At 42.7% G+C, this 25,292-nt stretch overlaps 1 protein-coding gene across 1 annotated transcript in view; it reads left to right on the forward strand.

The window, feature by feature from the left end:
* The first annotated feature begins 359 nt into the window (after positions 1 to 359).
* mogs (mannosyl-oligosaccharide glucosidase) overlaps positions 360 to 25,292 on the forward strand; it is a 46,302-nt gene continuing 21,369 nt past the window's right edge. Inside the window, exons 1-2 of the mRNA XM_043684977.1 lie at positions 360 to 437; positions 967 to 1,333. Of these exons, the coding sequence (XP_043540912.1) occupies positions 973 to 1,333 (361 nt within the window). The 5' untranslated portion in view covers positions 360 to 437; positions 967 to 972. The remainder of the gene's footprint in view (positions 438 to 966; positions 1,334 to 25,292) is intronic.

The following is a 25,292-nucleotide window of genomic DNA, read 5'->3' on the forward strand; positions in this document are numbered from 1 at the left end:
ATCCTCCTCTCATTTATCTCTCCACCCTTCAGGCACTCTGCCTGTATTCCTGATGAAGGGCTTTTGCCCGAACGTTGATTTTTTCTGCTCCTCGGATGCTTCCTGGACTGCTGTGCTTTTCCAGCACCTCTCTAATCTAGAATCATTAACCCATTTCCCTATTAACTCCGCCCTTATTCCACTTCATCTCATTCATCCTCCATCCTTACTATCCCTTCCTACCCTTCTCTCGTATTCTTTACCCTCTCTATCTCGCTCATTTTTCTCACCTTCATAACACTCTCCCTCTGCCTCATTCCCTCTCCTTATCTCTTTGATTGGCTCGTACTGGGTCACTATCGGATTCTTCCCTCCTATTGGTCGGAATATCAACTTCCGGCTTCCTAGTTCTTTTCCGGGAGCGGGGCACTGACTGACCATTGAGTACAATTCACTCGGTTAGTGATCTCAGAGAGAGTGAGAAATGGGGATGACCATGATTTCCTGGAGGGAGGATCAGAGACGAGGGGGATTGATGAAGGGTGGAAGGCGGAGGCGCTGCGTCCTACAGAGGTTCGGAGACGGAGGGCCCTGTGTCCGAAAAGGGATCAGAGATAGTGTGAGCTGTTGGTAGACCAGTGTTCTTGGGAGTGAGGGAGAAGAAGACAAAGGGTAGGAGTGAGGCGACAAAAGTGGGAGCAGGAATAAGTAGTGAATCGAGCGAGAGAGGAAGAGTGGGTCAGATTGATTTGGGAGAGCAGGGATAAGGAGCGGATCATGTGCAGCAGTTTCTACTGCAGTTTTCACGGGGTAACAAGCTGGTTGAACTACAACAGATTGATGATAGTCAGATGTATTTATTTTACGAATGTCTTGCTTTGTCAGTTAAACATTTTTATTGGTTTCCATTTTCTCCAGATTTGTTTTGTGAATTTGGAGAAAGAACACTGATATGTTATAATGTTATGAAATCCCTTCTGTTCTCAGTGAAATATGGCCCGCCAGAGGGTAAAGAAGGAGAGACTGACTGATTCCAAAGTAGATGGGAAAAATGGAAAGAGTACTGGACTTTACAAGAAACCTCAAGTTAAGGAAAAGAAGAAAAAATCTAATTTGGGGAATATTTTCATCAATATAGCAATTGTACTGTGCATTGTGAGCAGTGTATGGTTTTGCTATGCTATTTACATGAGGTCTTGGCTTGCTAACCGAATCATAACACCTCATCCCTCTTTGCGGATACTGGACAGCAATAGTACAAGTCCAGCATTGTCGCCAGAAAAATACTGGGGATCCTACCGACCTCAGGTATACTTTGGAATGAAAACACGGAGTCATAAGTCAATTGTAACAGGTAAAGTAAATCATGACTTGACCCCATGGATATGATGGGTGGGTTTTGATTCAGGTCAAAGAGATAGCCATGGGAACCTGCATGGGTCCCAGTATGCCTGTCTTTATGGTGTATGTGAAACATTCCTTGTTCCAGTTCTGTTCAGTTTCCCAACTGTAACTGTTTCTCCAGTATATTAATTACATCATCTATGCTGCTTTCCTCTGTCATCCAGAATTGGAAAGATTTAGCTATTTTGCTTCCAATTTCTACCCCTCTCTCACCTTCACCTTCCTCAACATCCCCAGAAATTAAAACAGTGATATGCTGGCCACTAATATTCACGACAAACCAACTGACTCTCTGTTACTTTTTTAAATCTATGTTCTCACATCTTGCTTCTTCTAAAGACTCTGTTCCATTCTCCAGTTCTTCCATTGCTGTCACATCTGTTCTGATGATGCCTACTTTGACAAGGGATCTCTGAAATGTCTTACTTTCTTCCTCAGAGGTTTTCCCAGTAATATAGTTGAGGATCCTCAGCAAGTCCACCTTGTCCTCACTTGCCACCCCACCAACATCCATATCCAGAGGATTATAAACTATCATTTCCACCACCACCAGCTATCATTTCCACCACCACTTTGTCAGCCTTCAGCAGGGACTGTTCGCTCTGGGACACCCTGATCCACTCCTCCACTCTCAGTAGCCCCCATGGCACCTTGTCCAACAGTCGCAGAAGGTGTAACACCTGCCTATTTAGTTCCTCCCTCCTTACTATCCAGAGCTCAAGCACATCTTGTAGGCATAGCAGTAATTTACCTGCACTTCACACAATCTGGTCTACTGCATTTGCTGTTCACAACATGGTCTCAAACATTGGATAGACAGCACAGACTGGGTGACCAATTTGTAGAGCACCTACATTCTGACTGCAAAAAAGACCCTAACCTTCCAGTTGCTTGCCACTTCAACACACCACAATGTTCCCTGGGCATCACCTCTGTCTCAGGCATGCTGCAGTGTTACAGCAGAGCTCAGCACAAGTTGGAAGAACAGCAACTCATTTTCCTCTTGGGAACTTTGCAGCCTTCTGGACTTAGCCATAGAGATGTACAGCATGGAAACAGGCCCTTCGGTCCAACCTGTCCATGCCGACCAGATATCCCAACCCAATCTAGTCCCACCTGCCAGCACCCGGCCCATATCCCTCCAAACCCTTCCTAGTCACATACCCATACAATTGCAACATTTAAGAGGCATTTGGATCAGCCTCCACCACTTCCTCTGGCAGCTCCAGCCTGTTCAGCCTCTCCCTATAGCTCAAATCCTCCAACCCTGGCAACATCCTTGTAAATCTTTTCTGAATCCTTTCAAGTTTCACAACATCTTTCCGATAGGAAGGAGACCAGAACTGCACGCAATATTCCAACAGTGGCCGAACCAATGTCCTGTACAGGGTAAAAACAATGACTGCAGTCTCTGTAATGGCTATAAGATCACACCTACTAATCTCAATTTATGCGGTTAATTCAATAATTTTTTTTCCAAATATTATGTGCATTCAAGTAAAGGTAATCATTTGTGGGATGTGAGTTTTGCTGACTAGGCCAGTATTTATTGCCCATCCCTAGGTGTCTTTAAGAAGATGGTGGTGAGCTGCCTTGTTTAACTGCTGCTGTCCACCTGCTGTGGGTTGACTCTCAATGCTATGAGGGAAGGAATTCTAGGATTGTGATTCTTCAGTGAAGGAATAGTGGTATTCTAAGTCAGGATGGTGAAGGCTTGGAGGGAACTTGAAGGTGGTGGTGTTCCCATGTATCTGCTGCCTGTGGTCATGGATTTGGAAAGTGCTATCTGAGGATCTTTAGTGAATATTTGCAGTGCTGCTTGTAAATAGTACACCCCATGGCAACTGAGTGGTGGTGATGGAGAGAGTGGATGTAGTACCAATCAAGTGGGCTGCTTTGTCTTAGATGTTGTGAAGCTCATGTTGGGCTCCACTCATCCTGTTAAGCGGGGAGTATTTTTTTTCACACTCCTGGCTTGTGCCTTGTAGTTGGTGGACAGGCTTTAGCGAGTCAAGACGTATGCTACTTGCTGCAGGATTCCTAGCTTCTGACTTGCTCTTTTAACCTCTTTGTGGTGAATCCAGTTGAGTTTCTGGTCAATGATAACCCCCAGGATGTTGACAGTGGAGGATTCAGTGATGGTACTACCATTGAATGTCAAGGGACAATGGTTAGATTGTCTTTTGTTGGTGATGGTCATAGCCTGGCATAAATGTTAGTTGCCACTTGTTAGCCCAAGCATGGACATTTCCACTTTGACTCTATTTACTATTGTTTATCTATATTTGTGTACTGTGTCCCTTCCTGTCCCATTCTGGATATTGTTATCCAAATATTTGCCCTACATTTACTGGCATATTCCCTTGTGTTTTAACCCTACATTTTCCCTCTCCCAAACACCGCACTGGGAGATTCTGCTTTCTAATCTATTTGCTAACTGTTCAAAATCTTTCAGCAGAACACCTTTTTTTTTTAGTTCCACCAATATTATTGGTACAAACATAAATGATGGCTATTACTGGATTCCTCCCCTCCCTTTCCAAATTCTCCTCCAGCTCTGAGGAGATGTCCTTAACCCTGACATCAAAGAGGCAACACAGCATTTAGGATTCTGCACCATGGCTGCAGAGAACAGTATCTATCCCCCAAATGATGCAGTCCTCTACAACAACTACATTCCTATTTCCTTCCCCTGGCTTAAATGTCTTCCTGTACCAAGGTGCCATGATCAGTTTGTTTGTTATCATTGCATACCCAATTTTTATCCACACAGCTTGCAATACCTTGAAAATATTTTAAAATGGCATGGGCTGAGGTCCTCATACCCGCAGTGACACCATCCTGTCCCTAATCAACAAGATTGGATGACCTGATTTGAAGGGTGTCACCGCTCTTTGGAGTAAAGTGTCCAGATAACACTCCCCGTCCCTGATGGGGTACAATGGCTGCAGCTCAAACACCTGCTCCTCAATAGACAATAGGTGCAGGAGTAGGCCATTCTGCCCTTCGAGCCTGCACCACCATTCATTATGATCATGGCTGATCATCCTCAGTCAGTATCCTGTTCCTGCTTTATCTCCATAACCCTTGATTCCACTATCCTTGAGAGCTCTATCTAACTCTTTCATAAACGAATCCAGAGACTGGGCCTCCACTGCCTTCTGGGGCAGAGCATTCCACACAGACACCACTCTCTGGGTGAAGAAGTTTCTCCTCATCTCTGTCCTAAATGGCCTACCCCTTATTTTTAAGCTGTGTCCTCTGGTTCGGGACTCACCCATCAGCGGAAACATGTTTCCTGCCTCCAGAGTGTCCAATCCTTTAATAATCTTATACAGCTCAATCAGGTCCCTTCTCAGTCTTCTAAACTCAAGGGTATACAAGCCCAGTCGCTCCAGTCTTTCAGCGTAAGGTAGTCCTGCCATTCCAGGAATTGACCTCGTGAACCTATGCTGCACTCCCTCAATAGCCAGAACGTCTTTTCTCAAATTTGAAGACGAGAACTGCACACAGTACTCCAGGTGTGGTCTCACCAGGGCCCTGTACAGCTGCAGAAGAACCTCTTTGCTTCTATACTCAATCCCTCTTGTTATGAAGGCCAGCATGCTATTAGCTTTCTTCACTACCTGCTGTACCTGCATGCTTGCCTTCATTGACTGGTGTACAAGAACACCCAGATCTCTTTGTACTGCCCCTTTACCTAACTTGACTCCATTTAGGTAGTAATCTGCCTTCCTGTTCTTGCCACCAAAGTGGATAACCATACATTTATCCACGTTAAACTGCATCTGCCATGCATCCGTCCACTCACCTAACCTGTCCAGGTCACCCTGTAATCTCCTAACATCCTCCTCACATTTCACCCTGCCACCCAGCTTAGTGTTATCAGCAAATTTGCTAATGTTACTATTAATACCATCTCCTATATCATTAATATATATTGTAAAGAGCTGCAGTCCCAGCACTGATCCCCGCGGTACGCCACTGGTCACCGCCTGCCATTCCGAAAGGGAGCTGTTTATCACTACTCTTTGTCTCCTGTCAGCCAGCCAATTTTCATTCCAAGTCAGTACTTTGCCCCCAATACCATGCGCCCTAATTTTGCTCACTAACCTCCTATGTGGGACTTTATCAAAGGCTTTCTGAAAGTCCAGGTATACTACATCCACTGGATCTTCCTTGTCCGTCTTCAAAGTTACATCCTCAAAAGATTCCAGATTAGTCAAACATGATTTCCCCTTCATAAATCGATGCTGACTCTGACCTATCCTGTTACTACTATCCAGATGTGTTGTAATTTCATCCTTTATAATTTCATCCAGCATCTTTCCCAACACTGAGGTCAGACTGGTCTATAATTTCCTGCTTTCTCTCTCGCTCCTTTCTTAAAAAGTGGTACAACATTAGCCACCCTCCAATCCGCAGGAATTGATCCTAAATCTATCGAACTCTGGAAAATAATCACCAATGCATCCACGATTTCTAGAGCCACCTCCTTTAGTACCCTGGGATGTAGACCATCAGGCCCCGGGGACTTATCAGCCTCATATCTTAAGTGCTTGCAGGTTCAGGAACTTACTATGGATGTGTTCACTCTGGATCACATTGGTGACTGGCAGTTCCCATATGCTGCAGCAGCCATCCTGCTGTCACAACCTTGTTTGGTTTAAAAATTAATAACTTGAATTTCTAAGCTATCTTCAGTTTCCTATAATGAGATATCGTTTTTGTAAACTAAAAGAAACTAAACCACCAATATGAATCTACCATAATGGCCTAATTGCAAATGATTGGTATAGTCAGAGGTACAGCATGGAAACAGACCCTTTCGTCCAACTCTGCAATGCCACCAGATATCCTAAATAAATCCAAGCCCCATTTGCCAGCATTTGGCCCATATCTGTCTAAACCCATTTCTATTCATATACCCGTCCGTTTGCCTTTTAAATGTTGTAATTGTACCATCGTCCACTTCCTCCAACAGTTCATTCCATACATGCACCACTCCATGAAAAAGTTTCCCCTTAGATCTCTCTTTAAATCTTTCCCCTCTCACCTTAAACCTATACCCTCTGGGTTTGGATTCCCCTACCCTTGGGAAAAGATCTTGACCGTTCATGCAATTCAAGCCCCTCAGGATTTTGTAAGCCTGTATAAGGTCACCTGTCAGCCTCTGCAGCCTCTCCCTATGAGTCAAATTGTCCAACCCTGGCAAAATCCTTTCAAGTTTCACAACATCCTTCCTATAGCAGGGAGACCAGAACTGAATGCAGTGTTCCATAAGTGGCCTAACCAATGTCCTGTACAGTTGCAACTTGACTTCTCAACTCCTATAATCAGTACACTGACCAATAAAGGCAAACATGTCAAACGCCGTCTTCCCTATCCTTTCAGTTTGGGACTTCACTTTTATGGAACTATGAACCTACACCCCAAAGTCTTTGTTTAGTAACACTCCTCAGGACCTTACCATCACATGTATAAGTCCTGCCCTGATTTACCTTTCCAAAATGTGACCCCTCATATTACCTAAATTAAACTCCATCTGCACTCCTCAGCCCATTTGATCAAGGTGTCATCGTACTGAGGTAACCTTTTCGCTATCCACGACACTAGCAATTTTGGAAACTTATATTCACATCCAAATCATTTTCATCAATGACAAAAAAGATAGTGGACCCAGTAGCGATCCTTCCATCACAGGTGGATGGGAGAAAATTTGTGGCGGTAAGAGCTGGTCCATTTGAGTGTTTTTCAGTGTTGGAGCTGATTTCCTCAATTTCTTGGAGCAGTAACTGTTTTATAAGCTATTGCATTGTTTTGGAAGTTTGGAGGAAAAATGATCCTGTTGTTTAAAACAAGAGGAAAGAGGGAGAGCAGTAACTATGTGTGAGGTGAAAAAAAAGAGCAGTGAACTTGCACAGCTGTCTGACCAGGCAGTGAACTTGCACAGCGAACTGCCTGTGCCATGTAGTTAAAAGCATTAGAATATGGCCAAAGAAAATAGTGAGAGATAAGAAGAGGTGATAAAAAGTCTGGCAGCACTTCAGGTAGAGAAATCCAGGCCTGAATGCAAGAGGTAGCGGGATCGTTGCCCGCATTCTCCACCGTGGGATGTATCCAAGATTGAGTGTTAAGGGAACAAGTTGCAGAGCCACTGAGAAATATTCCATTTCTTTCTGAATATAGGATTAGGGGGATACCGTTATTTAAGACAGGGACAAAAGATAACTAGGAAACAATAGGCCTGTCAGCTTGACATCAGTCGTGGAGGCCATATACAGGATAAGATGAATTTACACTTAAAGAAAAATTCTGTTAACACGAGACAGTTAACATGGCTTTATCAAGCGCAGGTCATGCCTGACAAATTTAATTGTTCTTCGAGAGATAGAGACAGGGAATAACAGTAGTGCTGTGGATGTTGTGTATTTGGGCATTCAGAAAATGTTTGATACCATGCCACATGGCAGCGTGGTCAGCAAATTTAAAAGTGTTTGGGATTGATGGGTCCTTGGTAGCATGAATTAAGTTAACTAATTTGGGATAGTACAGTGGCTTGGTGGTTAGTACTGCAGCCTCTAGGTGCCAGGGACCCGGGTTCAATTCCACCCTCTGACTGTCCCTCTGTGTGGAGTTTGCACATTCTCTGGGTTTTGTCCAGGTATTCCAGTTTCCTCCAACAATCGAAAGGTTAGGTAGATTAGCCATGGGAAATGCAGGTTTACATGGATATGGTTGCAGAGTTACATGGATATGGTGAGGCAGTGAGTCTTGCAGAGATGCTCTTCCGAGGATCCAGGTGGGCTCCATGGGTCGAGTGGCCTGCTTCCGTACTGTAGAGATTGTATGATTTTACAACATAGGAAACACAAAGGTAGGTGTAGATGGGCAAATCTCAGATTGGAGACTTAGTTGGAAGGGGTGTTCCACAGGATCAGTCTTGGTTTTTCTGATTTCTCTAAATCGTTTATATATGGGCATTGAAGGCAAAATCTCGAAATTTGCAGTAACTAAGGGTCATAATTTCAAGATTCTCAGTAAGAGAGCGAGGAGTGAGCTGAGGAGAAACCTCTTTACTCAGTTGTTAGAATTTGGATGTGCTTTCTGGGAGAACGTTGGAGGTGGATTCCATAGGATGTTTCAAAAGAGAGCTGGATAGAAATTAGAATGAGGTTAGAGGGCTATAGTGAAAGGGGGACCAGCTAGGAAGCTCTTTTGGGAGCAAGTACTGACAGTGTCAAATAGCCTCCTTCTGTATTGTGAACGTTTATGACTCATCAAGATGTAAGCAGGTATTTTAACAGAAGACACCACTCTGGACCTAAACACACACTGACAACTTTACTTTTATTTAAAGACTAGATCTATTCACTACTTCTGCTGACCAGTCAGCTCTGCATGCCATCATGTTGTAGTTCACTGTTTCAGTAAAGTTGACCTCTTGATCCACATCTTTTCTCCTCTCCCATGTCTCACTCTCGAGATTTTACTTCGTAGTAGTCCCTAGTTAAAGCACCTGCATCTTCCTTTACAACAACGTTCCGCTTTGAACCAAATTTTCAACAGTAGTCTGGAAGTCACTTGGCTTTCATCTCACTCTGCTGCAGTTTCTCACTTGCTGTGATCCCTATAACCTTACCTATATTAGTTCTTTCTTTTTCCCTCTTCCTCATTCCTGCCACACCCCCCACACATCTGCCACCTGCTTCCCTGTCCATCACTTGCTGGCCCTCCCATACAAGAAATAGGATCAGGAGTCATCCATTTGGCCCCTCTAGCCTGTTCCTCCATTCAGAGGGAAATGGTTCTTCACATCCACTTTCCTGCCTTTTCCCTATAACCCAGCCTTAAATTTACTCAAACTCCACCCTCACGATTCTGTGGAAAGGAGTTACAAATACACATCTGAAGAAATCCCTTCCCCATCTCAGTCTTAAATTGGCTTCTTTGTTTTGAAACTATGCCTCTGGACCATCTCATGAGGGGAAACATCCTCTCAGAATAAGACGATGTTTAGTATGCTTTCCTTTATAGGTCAGAGCATTGAGTATAGGAGTTGGGAGGTCATATTATGGTTGTACAGACATTCGTTAGGCCACTTTTGGAATATTGTGTGCAATTCAGGACTCCTTTCTATTGGAAGGATGTTGTGAAACTTGAAAGGATTCAGAAAAGATTGACTAGGATGTTGCCAGGGTTGGAGGATTTGAGCAATAAGGAGAAGCTGAATAGGCTGGGGCTGTTTTCCCTGGAGCATCAGAGACTGACCTTTCACAGGCTTATAAAATCATGAGGAGGGGCATGGATACGGTAAATAGACAATGTCATTTCCCTGGGGTGGGAGAGACCAGAAAAAAAGGGCATAGGTTTAGGGTGAGAGGGGAAAGATTTAAAAGGGACCTAAGGGGCAACTTTTCTCATGCAGCAAGTGGTGTGTGTCTGGAATGAGCTGCCAGAGGAAGTGGTGGAGCTGGTACAACTACAGCATTTAAAAGGCATTTGGATGAGTATATGAATAGGAAGGATTTAGAGGGGTATGGGCCAAGTGCTGGCAAGTGGGACTAAATTAATTTAGGATATCTGGGTGGCATGGACAAGTTGGATCAGAGCATCTGTTTCTGTGCTGTGCACCTCGGTGACTCTAAAAATAAAGTAGATGCTGGAGTTCTGAAATAAAAACAAAGTGCTGAAGATACTCAGCAGATCTTCAAGTCACACTGTACTCCAATTTTAACTTTCCCTCTTTTCACGGATGCTGCTAGAGCTGAGTTCAGCTTTTGCAGCATGTTTTTTTTAATTAGGGATTAATCTTCACTGTCCAGAAAAGTCATAGCAACTGTCAAAGCCAGTTGGTTTTCAATTTGTATAGTGAATTAACCGTAAAAATCGTAACCAGGGTTATCCTCAGCAAGTCCCAGAGCTTTCATTTGTCTATGGATTTCAAATCTCACGAGAGTCCCACTTTGATGTTGCACCCAAAGCTGGTGAAGTGCACTCTGTGGTTCCACTGGTCACGACATATGTAATTGGCTACTTCAAAAAAATTGTTCATCTGTTGATTGGCTTCAGCATACCAATCAGCTAGGTCACTTTAACTAACAGCTGAATGATATTTAAAATGATGCATTCAATAAAGATACAATTTTAATATAGTTTTGAAGAAGAGTTATAGTGGGCTCAACATTAACAGCACTTTTATTCATTGTTAGGATGTGGTGTCACCAAAGCCCATTCATCATGTCCCAGAGGACAGTTAAGTTAACTGCATCACTGTTGGTCTGAGTCACATATAGGCTTGACCAAGTAAGTCAGAAGATTTCTTTCCATATGGGCATTAGTCAACCAGACAATTGATATTGATTTCATGGTCTTTGTTAAATTATTAATTTCTGATTTTTTTATTTGAATTCAAACTCCATCTTCTGCCATTGTGGGATTCGACCTCTGCTCCACAGAACATTACCTGGGTCTTTGAATTAAAAATTGTGATAATACTGCTTGGTCATTACCTCGCCTTTGTACTTTGCCTTTGAGAGTATAAATATATGCCTTTTGAAATGACACTCTCATGCACACAGGCGTGCACACACACATGTTTATGAAAGAAGCCTTTTCAGACAAAATAAACTTTACAACAAAATACTTCGGCCAAATAAACTTAACTCCTGAGGAATAAGATAAGACATAAAATGTTCCAGGTGGCTTTTGGACTGCGATCTTGGTCAATGGGGACATTCACTAGACACTTGCACTTGTTATTGGGCTACAATTCATGAGGTAGTGTAGGAAGGTTCTCCAGAAGGTGAATTAGCAGAGTTTCTTTTCTGTCTCTTACACTGAGTTTTCAAAAGATTTTCTTAATCAGGTGGCAAAAGGATGATTTAGTGGCCTCCTTCAACTGGCTATGCATACTAACTGAACAATATCAAACTAAATCAATATCAAACTGCCACAACTCCTGATAACCATAAACTCAAACATGAGACTTGCAATAAGTTCAACAAGTCCAAATAGTTAGCTTAAGATGTGTGACTTTCAGTAAGCCCCTTTAAACAAAGTGAGCTTCATAATAATAAAAAAAGTTCATACGTGAGGGTTCTGAGGAAGGGTTACTCAGCTTGAAACATTAACACTGATTCCTCTTCATGGATGCACCTAGAACTGCTGAGTTTTTCCAGCAATTTGTTTTTGTTTCTGATTTACAGCGTTTGTTCTTTCATTTTAAGTTCATGCCTCAATCATTTAAGCGCAAGCCCTCAAAAACAAAAGTCAATAATGGAAGTATTTACATAGGAGGAAAAGTGATTAAATCAGCTGAGGGGTAGGGTAGCAATAGGTGATCATCAGGAGGCTAAGTTGACCAGATACTATATGACATCATTGGGTCCAGAATCAATGCTGAGCTACGCCAATGGTGACAATATGTCATGAAAAATCTCATCTGATTCACTGTCCTTGACCCTGGTCTTGCCTATGTGATTTTTGACTAACAGCAATGTGGTTGACTCTCAACAGCCCACAAGAGAGTTGGGGATAGCCAAGGTGGGCATCACTGCTCTAGCCAGTGATGCCCACCTTGCACTAATTAACTTTTAAGAGAAATTATGTAACCTATATACTCCCTTAGTGCCAAGGGTTTGGATGGGGAGCAATTTATTAGGTCTGTCCAGAAGGGATTTTGAAGCAGTAGATGGACATTTCAATGAGGGAGGGGCCATACTAGTACTGGGAAATGAGCACAGCCAGAGGTGATCAATGTTTCGGTGGTGGAGCGTTTTAGGAGTAATGACCTAAATTCTGTGTGTTTTTGGATACTTAATCAAAAGCTCAAGCGTAGACCTGGGAGGAAGGTATTAAGTTGGGGGAAGGTCAAGTGCAACCAAATTAGGGAAGGCCAGGCAATGGAGTAGGGGTGTTATCACTCAAGTGTTAATCCAAAGGCTCAGGTAACTATTTGAAGACCTGGATTTGAATCCTGCCATAGCAGATGGTTGAATTTGAATTCAATAAAAAGAAATTTATGAAAAAATGTACAGGGTGAAAGACTGTCTCTCGGGGAATGTAGCACTGACTGCCAGGTTGTGGTACTGAGACTAGCTCTAATGTAACAAAGGATATGTTACATTCTAAACGATCCATCCTGATAGGATACTATCTAGTCAAAGGCACTGGCCGATGTTTTTACAGCCAACAGCGAGATATCGGAATGTGTTGCCTGCCTAGCACGAGGATCAAGGATATCTCATAGAGTCATAGAGATGTACAGCATGGAAACAGACCCTTCGGTCCAACTCGTCCATGCCGACCAGATATCCCAACCCAATCTAGTCCCACCTGCCAACACCCAGCCCATATCCCTCTAAACCCTTCCTATTCATATACCCATCTAAATGCCTCTTAAATGTTGCAATTGTACCAGCCTCCACCACTTCCTGTGACAGCTCATTCCATACATGTACCACTCTCTGCGTGAAAAATTTCCCCCCTTTTGCCTCTTTTATATCTTTCCCCTCTCACCCTAAACCTATGCCCTCTAGTTCTGGACTCCCCGACTCCAGGGAAAAGACTTTGTCTATTTATCCTATCCATGCCCCTCGTAATTTTGTAAGCCTCTATAAGGTCACCCCTCAGCCTCCGACGCTCCAGGGAAAACAGCCCCAGCCTGTTCAGCTTCTCCCTGTAGCTCAGATCCTCCAACCCTGGCAACATCCTTGTAAATCTTTTCTGAACCCTTTCAAGTGTCTCCCACCCACCCTCCTCCTCTAACCTAGTTAATAAGGTAAGGTTCATTCTAAACTTCCTCTATTGAATATGAGTTTGTTATTAATTTTATAGCAACTTGAACTAAGCTTTCTACTTTAATACTGAGTGGGTGTTCGGATAAGTCGGGTATGGATGCTAGGGCAGTTGCTTGCTCCTCCTGCAGAATATGGCAGGTGGGAGACATGGCACACGTCTCTGCTGGCTACGTCTTTGGGAAGTGCACCCAACTCCAGCTCCTTGAAAACCGTGTTAGGGAATTGGAGCTGGATGAACTACGGATCATTCGGGAGGCTGAGAGGGTAATTGAGAGGGGTTACCGGGAGTTGGTCACTCCTAAGGCTTAGGATAAAGATAGATGGGTTACAGTGAGGGGAAGGAAAGGGAACAGACAGACAGTGCAGAGATCCCCTGTGGACATTCCCCTCAGCAATAAGTATACCATTTTGGATACTGCTGGGGGGGGTGACCTACCAGAGGAAAGCCATAGCAGTCAGTTACCTGGCACTGAGGCTGACACTCTGGCAAAGAAGGGAAGGGGGCAGAATAGAAAAGTACTCATGGTAGGGGACTCGATAGTTAGGGGAATCGACAGGAGATTTTGTGGTCAGGATTGGAATTCCCGGAAGGTATGTTGCCTCCCTGGTGCCAGGGTCCGTGACGTCTCCGATCGGGTGTATAAGGTTCTAAAAGGGGAGGGCGAACAGCCAGAAATCGTGTTTCATATTGGCACTAATGATATAGCCGGAAAAAGGATCGAAGATATAAAAAGTGATTTCAGGGAGTTAGGATGGAAGCTGCAAAGCAGGACGAACAGAGTAGTGTTCTCTAGTTACCACCCGGTGCCTCGAGATAGCAAGGCGAGGAACAGAAGAGTCAACCACATCGTTGTGGTCTGGAGTCACATGTAGGCTTGATCAGATAGCGATGCAGATTCCTTCCCTAAAGGATAGTAATGAGCCAGATGTTTTTTTCTCCCGTGATAATCAGAAATAATTTTGTGGTCATCATCCGACTCTTATTTCCAGAATATTATTGAATTCAAATTCCATGGCCTGCTCAGCAAGGATTTGACCCTAGGTACCCACAACTTTATCTGGGTCTCTGGATTAATAGTCTAGCAGTAACAGCAATAGACCATCATCTATGAGCAGGAGAGGAAGTTATAGTGGGTGAATAGTGAGCTACATTAATGGTGTGGAGCTGAGAGGAGCACTACTGATTGCCACACCATAGTCTTCTTTTAATTTCTTTTTTTCTTCTTTTTCCCACTTCTTTCACTAAGAATTATTGGTTAGGTCATTGCACAACTGGAAATAGCACATGTTCTGACAAATATTAATGAATTTCACAAACAGTCTTTAAAATATTCACATGACTCCCATTATCATGTAGAAATGAAACCTGTGTCTGTTTAAGACAGTTTGTCAAGAGCACCTAAAGAGACACCATGACAAATTTAGCAGTGGCCCAAATAGCAATCCTGAAGAAGGGTTATACCTGAAATGTTGACTAAAGATCTTTCTGCTTTAATAGGGTTCTTGGGAAAGAGCAAAACATTCTAATCATGTTCTGTTTTATGAAATAGTAAGAAATAGAGTCCTTCTACAGCACGGAAACAGACCCTCGTTCAGATAGCCCAAACTAATCCAGTCCTATTTGCCAGCACTTGGCCCATATCCCTCTAAACACTTCCTATTCATATATTTCTCCACCTCCTGATACTGCCTGTCTTGCTGTTCTCTTCCAGCCTCCTGTTTGTCTGCAAATACACAGAGATGAGCATACAAATGCAAAATTTGTCATAACCATGGAATCCTGATGCTGAATTTCTTCCCTCCATTTTTGTAAGAAATTGCTCGAATCTGAGGGTAAATTTGCTCTTCAGGGGTTTTGTAAAGTGCTAACAAATGAATTAACAGGACAACTGGCTTGAATGGAAAAGAGTGGCATGCTGTGTGGCACTACAAATGCACCACTTCACCATCTTCCATTTGCCCCAACCACCAAGAATAATTAAAACTTGTTCTCATTGACATCCTTCAGAATTAAGTTCCACCTAAAAGATAATACAGGAGGGCCTAAAACCAAACCACAATAGATTCACGTGGCTTCCAATGATACTGGAACATACTGCTACTGCATCAAGATCCAATCCAATCAAAATAAAAGCTCAGTGTGGACAAAAACACTTACAATTGATTTCTTTGATCTTCTCCTATGAGTACATTTGGTCACAAAGTGCAAGAAAATATCTCCAGTTATTTTAACACTAGCAAACTCTATGGAGAAAATAACTTTTTATTATTAATGTGTGGGTTGTTTAGCAACAATGTGCAGAGATACCAGCAAATATAGGGTGATCAAGGAAAATGGGGACACATATATTGGTAATATAATTCAGTGACACCAGTGAGGCAATGTTAGCACAAAGGTTCAATTTGCATTAGAATGCTTTTTCAAGAATAGATAATCAAGCATCTTGGAGATGAAAATACCATCTCAATAGACTATCAATGAAACATTGAAACAGAAATGTTTCCACCATTCTGTATGTTGGTATCTCCTTGACAACATATTGCTTGTGTATGTGAATATATGATATTCACAACTGTAAAAAGAACTTGTTTGCAAAATCTCCCTCAAGTGCACTGACAGTTAACAAAGTGCAGCCCTTGGTAACAGTTCTTTTCCAAGTGAGTGGGCAACTGCAGACAGACATCATAAATAGTGCAGCAGTTTATTTCCCACCACGTTCATTGGGAACAAATTTGCTGCACTGATAAAATACAAATTGTACTCTATTGAGACTTGCTCATGGTTTATTGTTCCCAATGCAATAAAGCCTAGTGAGGTGGCACCGGCAAGATTCGATTTTCTGTGAGAAAACAAACGGTTTAATTTTGTAATGTTAACCCTCCAAGGACTCTATTTCTTACTATTTCATAAAACAGAACATGATTAGAATGTTTTGCTCTTTCCCAAGAACCCTATTAAAGCAGAAAGATTTTTTTTGCAATGGATTCACTTGCCAACACCAAGTCAATACTCCTTTATGTATGTCTTGCAAAAATATTAAAGTCTGAAATATTTCAGACAAGTTAAATTGTAGATATCTTTTGCTGGAGAGAAAAGGTTGTTCTATAATATTGTAGTGATGATTGGCAAGACAAATGTTGGAAAAATAATTTGTTTGGAGGTATTTAACTAGGGAATCCTATTTGGATGCCACATCTCATTTATGTTCAAGATCTGGGAGAAATTCCCAGAGGGTTGGTGGCATGGGTGTTTTACAATAAGCGATGCAGAATCTTTCTGGTCCAGCCGAACAGTAATGATTATTTCCATTTTCCTTAGAATACATACAAGGCACTGAATTATTCAGGATAACCCGTTAAAATAAGGCTTCTGAATGCCTGTAGTCTGAGCCGGGTGACTTTGTGTCACTTCAGTTAGGATGTCACTTTACAATTAGAGTCAACAGGACCATTTACTATGAATGCTGTCAGCTCTCTTGTAGCCTACTCAGTGCATGCTTGCTTATTCCTCAGCTGCTGCCCCACATGAAAATTCCATTAAAACAATAAACCCGGCTGTGATAAATCTTAGGCTAGATGCAGCATGCACATGTGTGCACAGATATGTATACGGTGTTAGATTTTCGATTTGTGTATTTATGTCTTTCAAAGTAGCAACACATTTTTTGAATACAAATAGGCCAGATATTAGTCTGTCAACCACCCAGCTGAGAAGAGACCAAAATTGAAACATCGCAACTATTGCTGGCATCTCACCACAATACCTTTAGAACAAGCTGGATAATGCACTTGTTGTCATTTTTCTCATCATCACTGGGTCAAAATCCTGAAATATCTGATGTAACAGCTGTCTATCATAAGTATTTTCACTACATGTTCAACAGTAGTTCAAGGAGGTGGCTCACCACTATCTTCTTGCTAACAAACCCTATTGCCTAAGAATAAAATTTCAAAAGTGGGCATCCAGCCCTCTGGTGAAAGAAGGAGTGAGCCTGTAAACAAATCAGGATCTTTTGATGAAAGTCTAGGACCCTGACATTGTTTTGAATGGTGAACATCCGATGTTCACATTGAACAAGCCTTGCCTGTTACAACCATTTATAAAGGGACCACTGAAGGTCGCACTCTAATAGGAATATATATCTGTTCTGTGAAACAAGAAATAACATGACTCTTCCCAACCTTTGACAGAACGTTTTTCAGCCATTAGCAAACATCTGGACTTCCCTCTTAAAATGCACTTGGCAGCTTTGTTTCATGAAGGGGCCATCAGTTCCACATCACCATAATCTACAGCCCAGCTTGATTAGATTTCCATCAATCAGCTTTGAACATATTGGCTCCAGGGGGTTACTCAACATCAACTACGCAAGGTCAGTTAGAAACGGACTGAACTTTACAGCAAAGCCTGAAACCCATACCTAACTATTTCTTTAAAAAAACATTCACTAGTTAATTATCAACACTAGTTTCCGACTAGCAGCTAACTGTTTTTTATTTGAATGAGGCCCAACGATGAAAATAGCTCAAATCTCTATGGAATTAGGTCCAGAGTAGGTTTACCTCACTCATTCACTTGTTGAAAATGGTGAAATAAAACTCAGTGCTTTTAAAAGCCTCACTAGTTTCAGTGCTACTATCCATCATGTTAAATTTCTCAGTGGCACAGAGGATTGGCTCCATTTTTCCCAATAATAAAATGGATTGGTGGCTCTAATACCATTTCTCAGACCATAAAACAACATTATCTTGTTAATCAACACACATATCAATCCAGTAGGTCACAGTTTTGCAACATTTATGTAAGTTTGATCCAAGTCTAGGTCAGAAATTATCGTGCACTCAACTTTTCTCACTTTATGATAGAACAAAGCTGAGTTCATTTGCTTAAATACTTGATATTTTAATTATAATTGATTTACCAGTTATTTATTTTGGTAACAAAACAGATTTTGCAACAAAAGCAAATGAAAATTTATAATAAACTTATCGATCACCAGTGTTTCTCACGCAGTGATTCTCTCTAAAGTCTGGAGCACATTTGTAGCATTTCAGTGATAAGTTGAAGCTGGTTAACATAGTGATAGCTCAGTTACTCATATTGCAGGAGTTCTCTAAACAGTCATGTTTAGCGAGTGGTAGTATAAGGAAAATATTCTGCCTGGAAGTCTGTGGTGAGTGGTGTTCCACCGGGCTCTGTCCTTGGGCTTCTAATTTTTGTAATTTTTATTAATGGTTTGGATGAGGGGATTGAAGGATGGGTCAGCAAGTTTGCAGACGACACAAAGGTTGGAGGTATAGAGGGCTGTTGTAGGCTGCAGCGGGACATTGACAGGATGCAGAGATGGGCTGAGAGGTGGCAGATGGAGTTCAACCTGAATAAATGCGAGGTGATGCATTTTGGAAGGTCGAATGTGAAAGCTGAGTACAGGATAGGATACTTGGTAGTGTGGAGGAACAGAGGGATCTTGGTGTGCAGGTACATAGATCCCTTAAAATGGCCACTCAAGTGGACAGGGTTGTTAAGACAGCATATGGTGTTTTGGCTTTCATTAACAGGGGTATTGAGTTTAAGAGTCGTGAGATCTTGTTGCAGCTCTATAAAACTTTGGTTAGACCACACTTGGACTACTGCGTCCAGTTCTGGTCGCCCTATTATAAGAAAGATGTGGATGCTTTGAAGAGTGTTCTGAGGACGTTTGCCAGGATGCTGCCTGGACTGGAGAGCTTATCTTATGAAGAGAGGTTGACTGAGCTCTGACTTTTTTCATTGGAGAAAAGGAGGAGAAGAGGTGACCTAATTGAGGTATACAAGGTAATGAGAGGCATAGATAGAGTCGATAGCCAGAGACTATTTCCCAGGGCAGAAATGACTAACACGAGGGGTCATAGTTTTAAGCTGGTTGGAGGAAAGTATAGAGGGGATGTCAGAGGTGGGTTCTTTACACAAAGATTTGTGAGAGCATGGAATGCGTTGCCAGCAGCAGTTGTGGAAGCAAGGTCATTGAGAACATTTAAGAGACGACTGGACATGCATATGGTCACAGAAATTTCAGGTTGCATACATGAGGATCAGTGGTCGGCACAACATCGTGGGCTGAAGGGCCTGTTCTGTGCTGTACTGTTTTATGTTCTATGTTTCACAACATCTTTCCAATAGGAAGGAGACCAGAATTGCACGCAATATTCCAACAGCGGCCTAACCAAAGTCCTGTACAGCTGCAACATGACCTCCCAACTCCTGTACTCAATACTCTGACCAATAAAGGAAAGCATACCAAATGCCTTCTTCACTATCCCATCTACCTGTGACTCCACTTTCAAGGAGCTATGAACCTGCACTCCAAGGTCTGTTTGTTCAGCAACACTCCCTAGGACCATACCATTAAGTATATACGTCCTGCTAAGATTTGCTTTCCTAAAATGCAGCACCTCATATTTATCTGAATTAAACTCCATCTGCCACCTCTCCTCCTATTGGCCCATCTGGTCCAGATCCTGTTGTAATCTGAGAGGGTGCGAAATATTCTCAAAGGGAGAGGGATTAGCAGGAGGTCGTCGTACATATTGGAGCTAACAATAGAGGAAAAGAAAAGGATGAGATTCTGAGGAGATGATATAAGAGGTTAGGCAGGAATTCAAAAAGGTCTTCAAGGGTAATAATGTCTGGATTACTCCCAGTGCCACAAGCTACTGAGAGTAGGAATAGTAGGAGAGAGCAGGTGAACGTGTGGCTGAGGAGCTGGTGCAGGGCAGAAGGATTCACTTCTTTGGTTCATTTGAGATATCTTGGGTAGAAATGACATGTATAAGAAGGACAGATTGTACAGGTTGTTCTGCAGACTTTCCCTTTCGTATGGAGATAAGGAGAAACTTCTTTAGCCAGAGAGTGGTGAATCTGTGGAATTATTTGCCACAGAAGACTATGGAAGACAGGTCACTGTATCGTCCTGTCCTCCTCCCCACCCCAAGTCAAAGCAAAACACTCAGAGACACAGTGTAGTTTTACCTCCTTCATCTTTATTTTGGGCCGTGGAGGGAGAGAGAACAATTGCCCATGTGCACAGGGACATGAGTTTTCGGTCTTCTCTTCAACAACAGTTTCTTAATGAACTATATAGTCATTTTACAGGAAGGAGCATCCAGATAAGGCAACATGCATATTAATTGGGTGATTATTACAATCAACGGGTGTGAATAGCAGAGATTAAGCCTTCTGCTGTTGTACAATGATTGTTCTGAATCTTGTTAACTCGCTTCCCATAATGGATGCTTTTCCCCTTGTTATTTGACCTTACATACTGAATGCTTCCAATATTGTTAAATGGCTCGACATAATGAATGCTTTTCCACCTTGTTAACCCATTACCCTTGCCTGCAGCACCCCATTGTTAACTGCAAGTTCTTATCTGATATGAGTTGAAACTTTATTGCTGGAACAGCACAGCAGGTCAGGCAGCATCCAGGGAACAGGAGATTCGACGTTTCGGGCACAGGCCCTTCTTCAGGAATGATTCCTGAAGAAGGGCCTGTGCCCGAAACGTCGAATCTCCCTGTTCCCTGGATGCTGCCTGACCTGCTGTGCTGTTCCAGCAATAAAGTTTCAACTTTGATCTCCAGCATCTGCAGACCTCACTTTCTCCTCTTATCTGATATGAGTCATGCTCAGCTGAGCCTCTTGTTTCACAAAACTCCGAAGAATAAAAAACAAAGAAAATTTACAGCCCAGGAACAGGCCCTTCGGCCCTCCGACCATGAGCAGATCCAAATGTACTGTCTCGACCTGTCAGTCAATTCCTAAATACTTGTATCCGTCTGCTCCCCACCTACTCATGCATCTGTCCAGACCCACCTTAAATGAATCTACCATGCCTGCCTTTACCACCTCTGCTGGCAACGTGTTCCAAACGCCCACCATTCTTTCCCTACCTGCTCATACCCGAAACACATTCTCAACTGAGTATATTTAAAAGAGAGAGATAAGCTCTTGATTGCCGAGGCGATCAAATGTTTTGGGGAGAAAACGGAAAAATGGAATTGAGGAACCTATCAACTATGATTGAATGGCAGAGCAGACGTGATGGGCTGAATGACCTCATCTCTGCTCCTTTGTCTTATGGTCTAAGTGCTGGGATGGTCATGCCAGGTTGGCAGATGGAAGGTGCATGCGTCTATGAAGGAGGAAATTAGTTTGTGTCTGAGTATTAGAACATAGGATCTAGGAGCAAGAGTAGGCCGCCTGGCCCTTCGAGCCTGCTCAGCCATTCAACACAATCATGGCTAATCCTTTCATGGACTCAGCGCCCCTTCCCCACGTTTTCACCATATCCCTTAAATCCTTTATTTTTTTCAAAACATGTATCTACCTTAGCTTTAAAAGTGATTACTGAAGTAGCATCGACCATTTCCCTGGGCAAGGAATTCCATCAATTAACAACCCTCTGGGTGAAGGCTAATAGCATGGCTAATATGGCTAATAGCATGCTGGCCTTCATAACAAGTGGGATTGAGTATAGAAGCAAAGAGGTTCTTTTACAGCTGTACAGGGCCCTGGTGAGACCACACCTGGAGTACTGTGATGTTTCCGCTGCGGGGTGAGTGCCGAAACAGAGGACACAGCTTAAAAATACGGGGTAGACCATTTAGGACAGAGATGAGGAGAAACTTCTTCACCCAGAGAGTGGTGGGTGTGTGGAATGCTCTGCTCCAGAGGGCAGTGGAGGCCCAGTCTCTGGATTCATTTAAGAAAGAGTTGGATAGAGCTCTCAAGGATAGTGGAATCAAGGGTTATGGAGATAAGGCAGGAACAGGATACTGATTGAGGATGATCAGCCATGATCATATTGAATAGTGGTGCAGGCTCAAAGGGCAGAATGGCCTACTCCTGCACCTATTGACTATTGTCTATATTGGGAATGCCATATTGTTAAGGACTTGAGTACTTTTGTGTACAAGAAAATGTTTTGATTCAGTATGTGGATGTGCCCACTAGAGAAGCTGCAAAATTTGACCTACTCTTGGGAAATAAGGCAGGGCAGGTGACTGAGGTGGCACTTTGGGGCCAGCGACCATAATTCTATTAGATTTAAAATAGTGATGGAAAAGGACGTTCTAAATTGGAGAAAGGCCAATTTTGACAGTAAAAGGCAAGAACTTTCAAAAGCTGATTGGAGGCAGATGTTCGCAGGTAAAGGGATGACTGGAAAATGGGAAGCCTTCAGCAATGGGATAACAAGAGACCAGGGAAACTATATTCCTGTCAGGGTGAAAGGAAAGGCTGGTAGGTATAGGGAATGCTGGATGACTAGAGAAATTGAGTTTTTGGTCAAGAATAATAAGGAAGCGTATGTCAGGTGACAGCAGGGATCAAGTGAATCCCAAGAAGAGTATAAGGCAATAGGGGTATGCGCGAGGGAAATCAGGAGGGCTTTTGCAAATAGCATTAAGAAGAATCCGAAGAGATTCTACAATACATTAAAGACAAAAGGGGAAAGTATAGGGAGAGAATAGGACCCCATACAACTCAGCAAGCCTGCCAATGTGTGGAATCGTAGGAGATGCGAGATACTAAACAAGTTTTTTTTTTGCATCCGTGTTTACTGTGGAGAAGGATCTTGAATATAGCGAACGTGAGGAAATTAATAACGGCATCTTGAAAAATGTCCATATGACAGAGGGGGGAGGTAATGGACATCATAACACGCATAAAGGTGGACGAATCCTGGTGACACGATCAAGTGTGTACTAGAACTCTGGGAATCAAGGAAAATGATTGCTAGCCTCCTTGCTGAGATATTTGTATGGTCAATGGCCACAGGTCAGGTGCTGAAGACTGGAGGATTGCGAACCTGATGTCACTATGTAAGAAAGGCAGCAAGGAAAAGCCAGGGAACAATAGACCTAACATCAGTGAGCCTAACATCGGTGGTGGGCAAGTTATTGGAGAGAATCCTGAGGGACAGGATTTACATGTATTTGAAAGGCAACGTCTGATTTGGGATGGTTAACATGGCTTTGTGTGTGGGAAATCATGTCTCACGAACTTGATTTACTTTTCAAAGAATTCAGAGGATTGACAAAGGCATAGCAGTGGATGTGATCTATATGGCCTTCAGTAAGGCATTCATCAAGTTTCCTTCTGATACACAGGTTAGCAAGGTTAGATCACATGGAATACAGAGGAAACTGGCGATTTGGATATAGAAGTGGCTTTAAGGTAAAAGGCAGACTGTGATGGTGGTGCTTTACAGACAAGAGGCCTGTGACCAGTGATGTACCACAAGGGTTGGTGCTGGGTCCACTGCTTCTTGTCATTTTATAGAAATGATTTGAATGTGAACATGGTATGTTTAGTAAGTTTGCATAAATTGGAGGTGTGGTGGACAGCGAAGAAGGTTATCTCAGAGTACAACTGGATCTTGATGCAATGGGCTGACGAGTGGCAGATGGAGTTTAATTTTAGATAAATGCGAGGTGTTGCATTTTGGAAAGGCAAATCAGAGCAGCACTTGTACACTTAATGGTAAGGGAGTGTTGCTGAACAAAGAGACCTTGGGGTACAGGTTCATAGCTCCTTGAAAGTAGAGCCACAGGTAGATAGGATAGAGAAGAAGGTGTTTGATATGCTTTCCTTTATTGGTCAGTGAATTGAATATAAGAGTTGGGAGGTCATGTTGTGTCTGTACAGGACATTGTTTAGGCCACTTTTTGCATACAGTTCTCGTCTCCCAGTTCTAGGAAGGGTTTTGTTAAACTTGAAAGGATTCACAAAAGATGGGAGGATGTTGCCAGGGTTGGAGGGGTTGAGCTATAGGGAGAGGCTATTTTTCCTGGAGCATTGGAGATTGAGGGGTGACCTGATAGAGGTTTATAAAATTGTGAGGGGCACGGATAGGGAAAATAGCCAAGGTCTTTTCCCTAAGGTGGAGGAGTCCAAACTAGAAAGCAAGGGTTTAAGGTGAGAGGGGAAAACATTTAGAAGGAATTTAAGGGGCAACGTTTTTCAACAGAGTGTGGTGCATGTCTGAAAAGAGCAGCCAGAGGATGTGATGGAGGCTGGTACAATTACAACATTTAAAATACATCTGGATGGGTACATGAAGAGGAAGGGTTTAGAGGGATATGGACCAAGTGCTGGCAAATAGGATTAGATTTATTTAGGATATCTGGGCGGCATGGACAGGTTGGACCGAAGGATCTATGTTCATGCTGTACATCTCTGTGACTCTGAATCTGGAACTAATGGGGACCATGAAACCATTATGAATTGTTGGAAAAACCCATCTGGTTCACTAATTTCCCTTAGGAATGGAAACCACTGTCCTTACCTGTTCTCACCTACATATGACTCCAGACCCACAGCAATGTGGTTGACTCTTAATGGCTGCCTGGGCAATTAGGCATGAACAATAAATGCTGGCCTAGTCAGTGATACGCTTATCCTGTGAATGAATAAAAGAAAAAAACTGGAGAATGTGGATTGGAAGCTGCTATTTGAGGGTAAATCCACATCTGACATGTGGGAGTCTTTTTAAGGGCAAGCTGATTAGAGTGCAGGCATGTTTCTGTGAAAGTGACGGACAGGAATGGCAGGATTCAGCACCCTTGGATGACAGGAATTTATTTTAGTCAAAAAAAAAGAAAGCATACCTAAAGCCTAGGCAACTAAAAACAGACAAAGCCCTTGAAGAATATTGGGAAAGTCTGAAGTAGATCAATGGGGAAGTTGGGAGGGCTAAAAGGGGCTGTGAAATGTCCTTGGTCAGCAGGGTTAAGTAGAATCCCAAGGCTTTTATATGCATATTAGGAGCTAGGAAAATAATAGGCCCACTCAAGCATTAAGGAGGGAGGTTATCAGAGGAACCAGAGGAAATGGGTGCAACCCTTAATGAGTACTTTATATCGGTATTTACCAAAGAGAGGTACATGAGAGATCTTGAGGTTAGGAAAGGTGTGTGAATACTTTGAGCAGATCAGTGTGATGAAGGAGGAAGTGCTGGGTGTCTTGAAATATATTAAAGTAGTCAAGTCCCCAGGGCTAGACAGGATATATTCCAAGATACTGTGGGAGGCAAAGGAGGAAATAGCCTGGGCCTCAATAGGTATCTT

The sequence above is a fragment of the Chiloscyllium plagiosum genome, chromosome 1 (assembly GCF_004010195.1).
Source record: "Chiloscyllium plagiosum isolate BGI_BamShark_2017 chromosome 1, ASM401019v2, whole genome shotgun sequence".
Taxonomy (NCBI): domain Eukaryota; kingdom Metazoa; phylum Chordata; class Chondrichthyes; order Orectolobiformes; family Hemiscylliidae; genus Chiloscyllium; species Chiloscyllium plagiosum.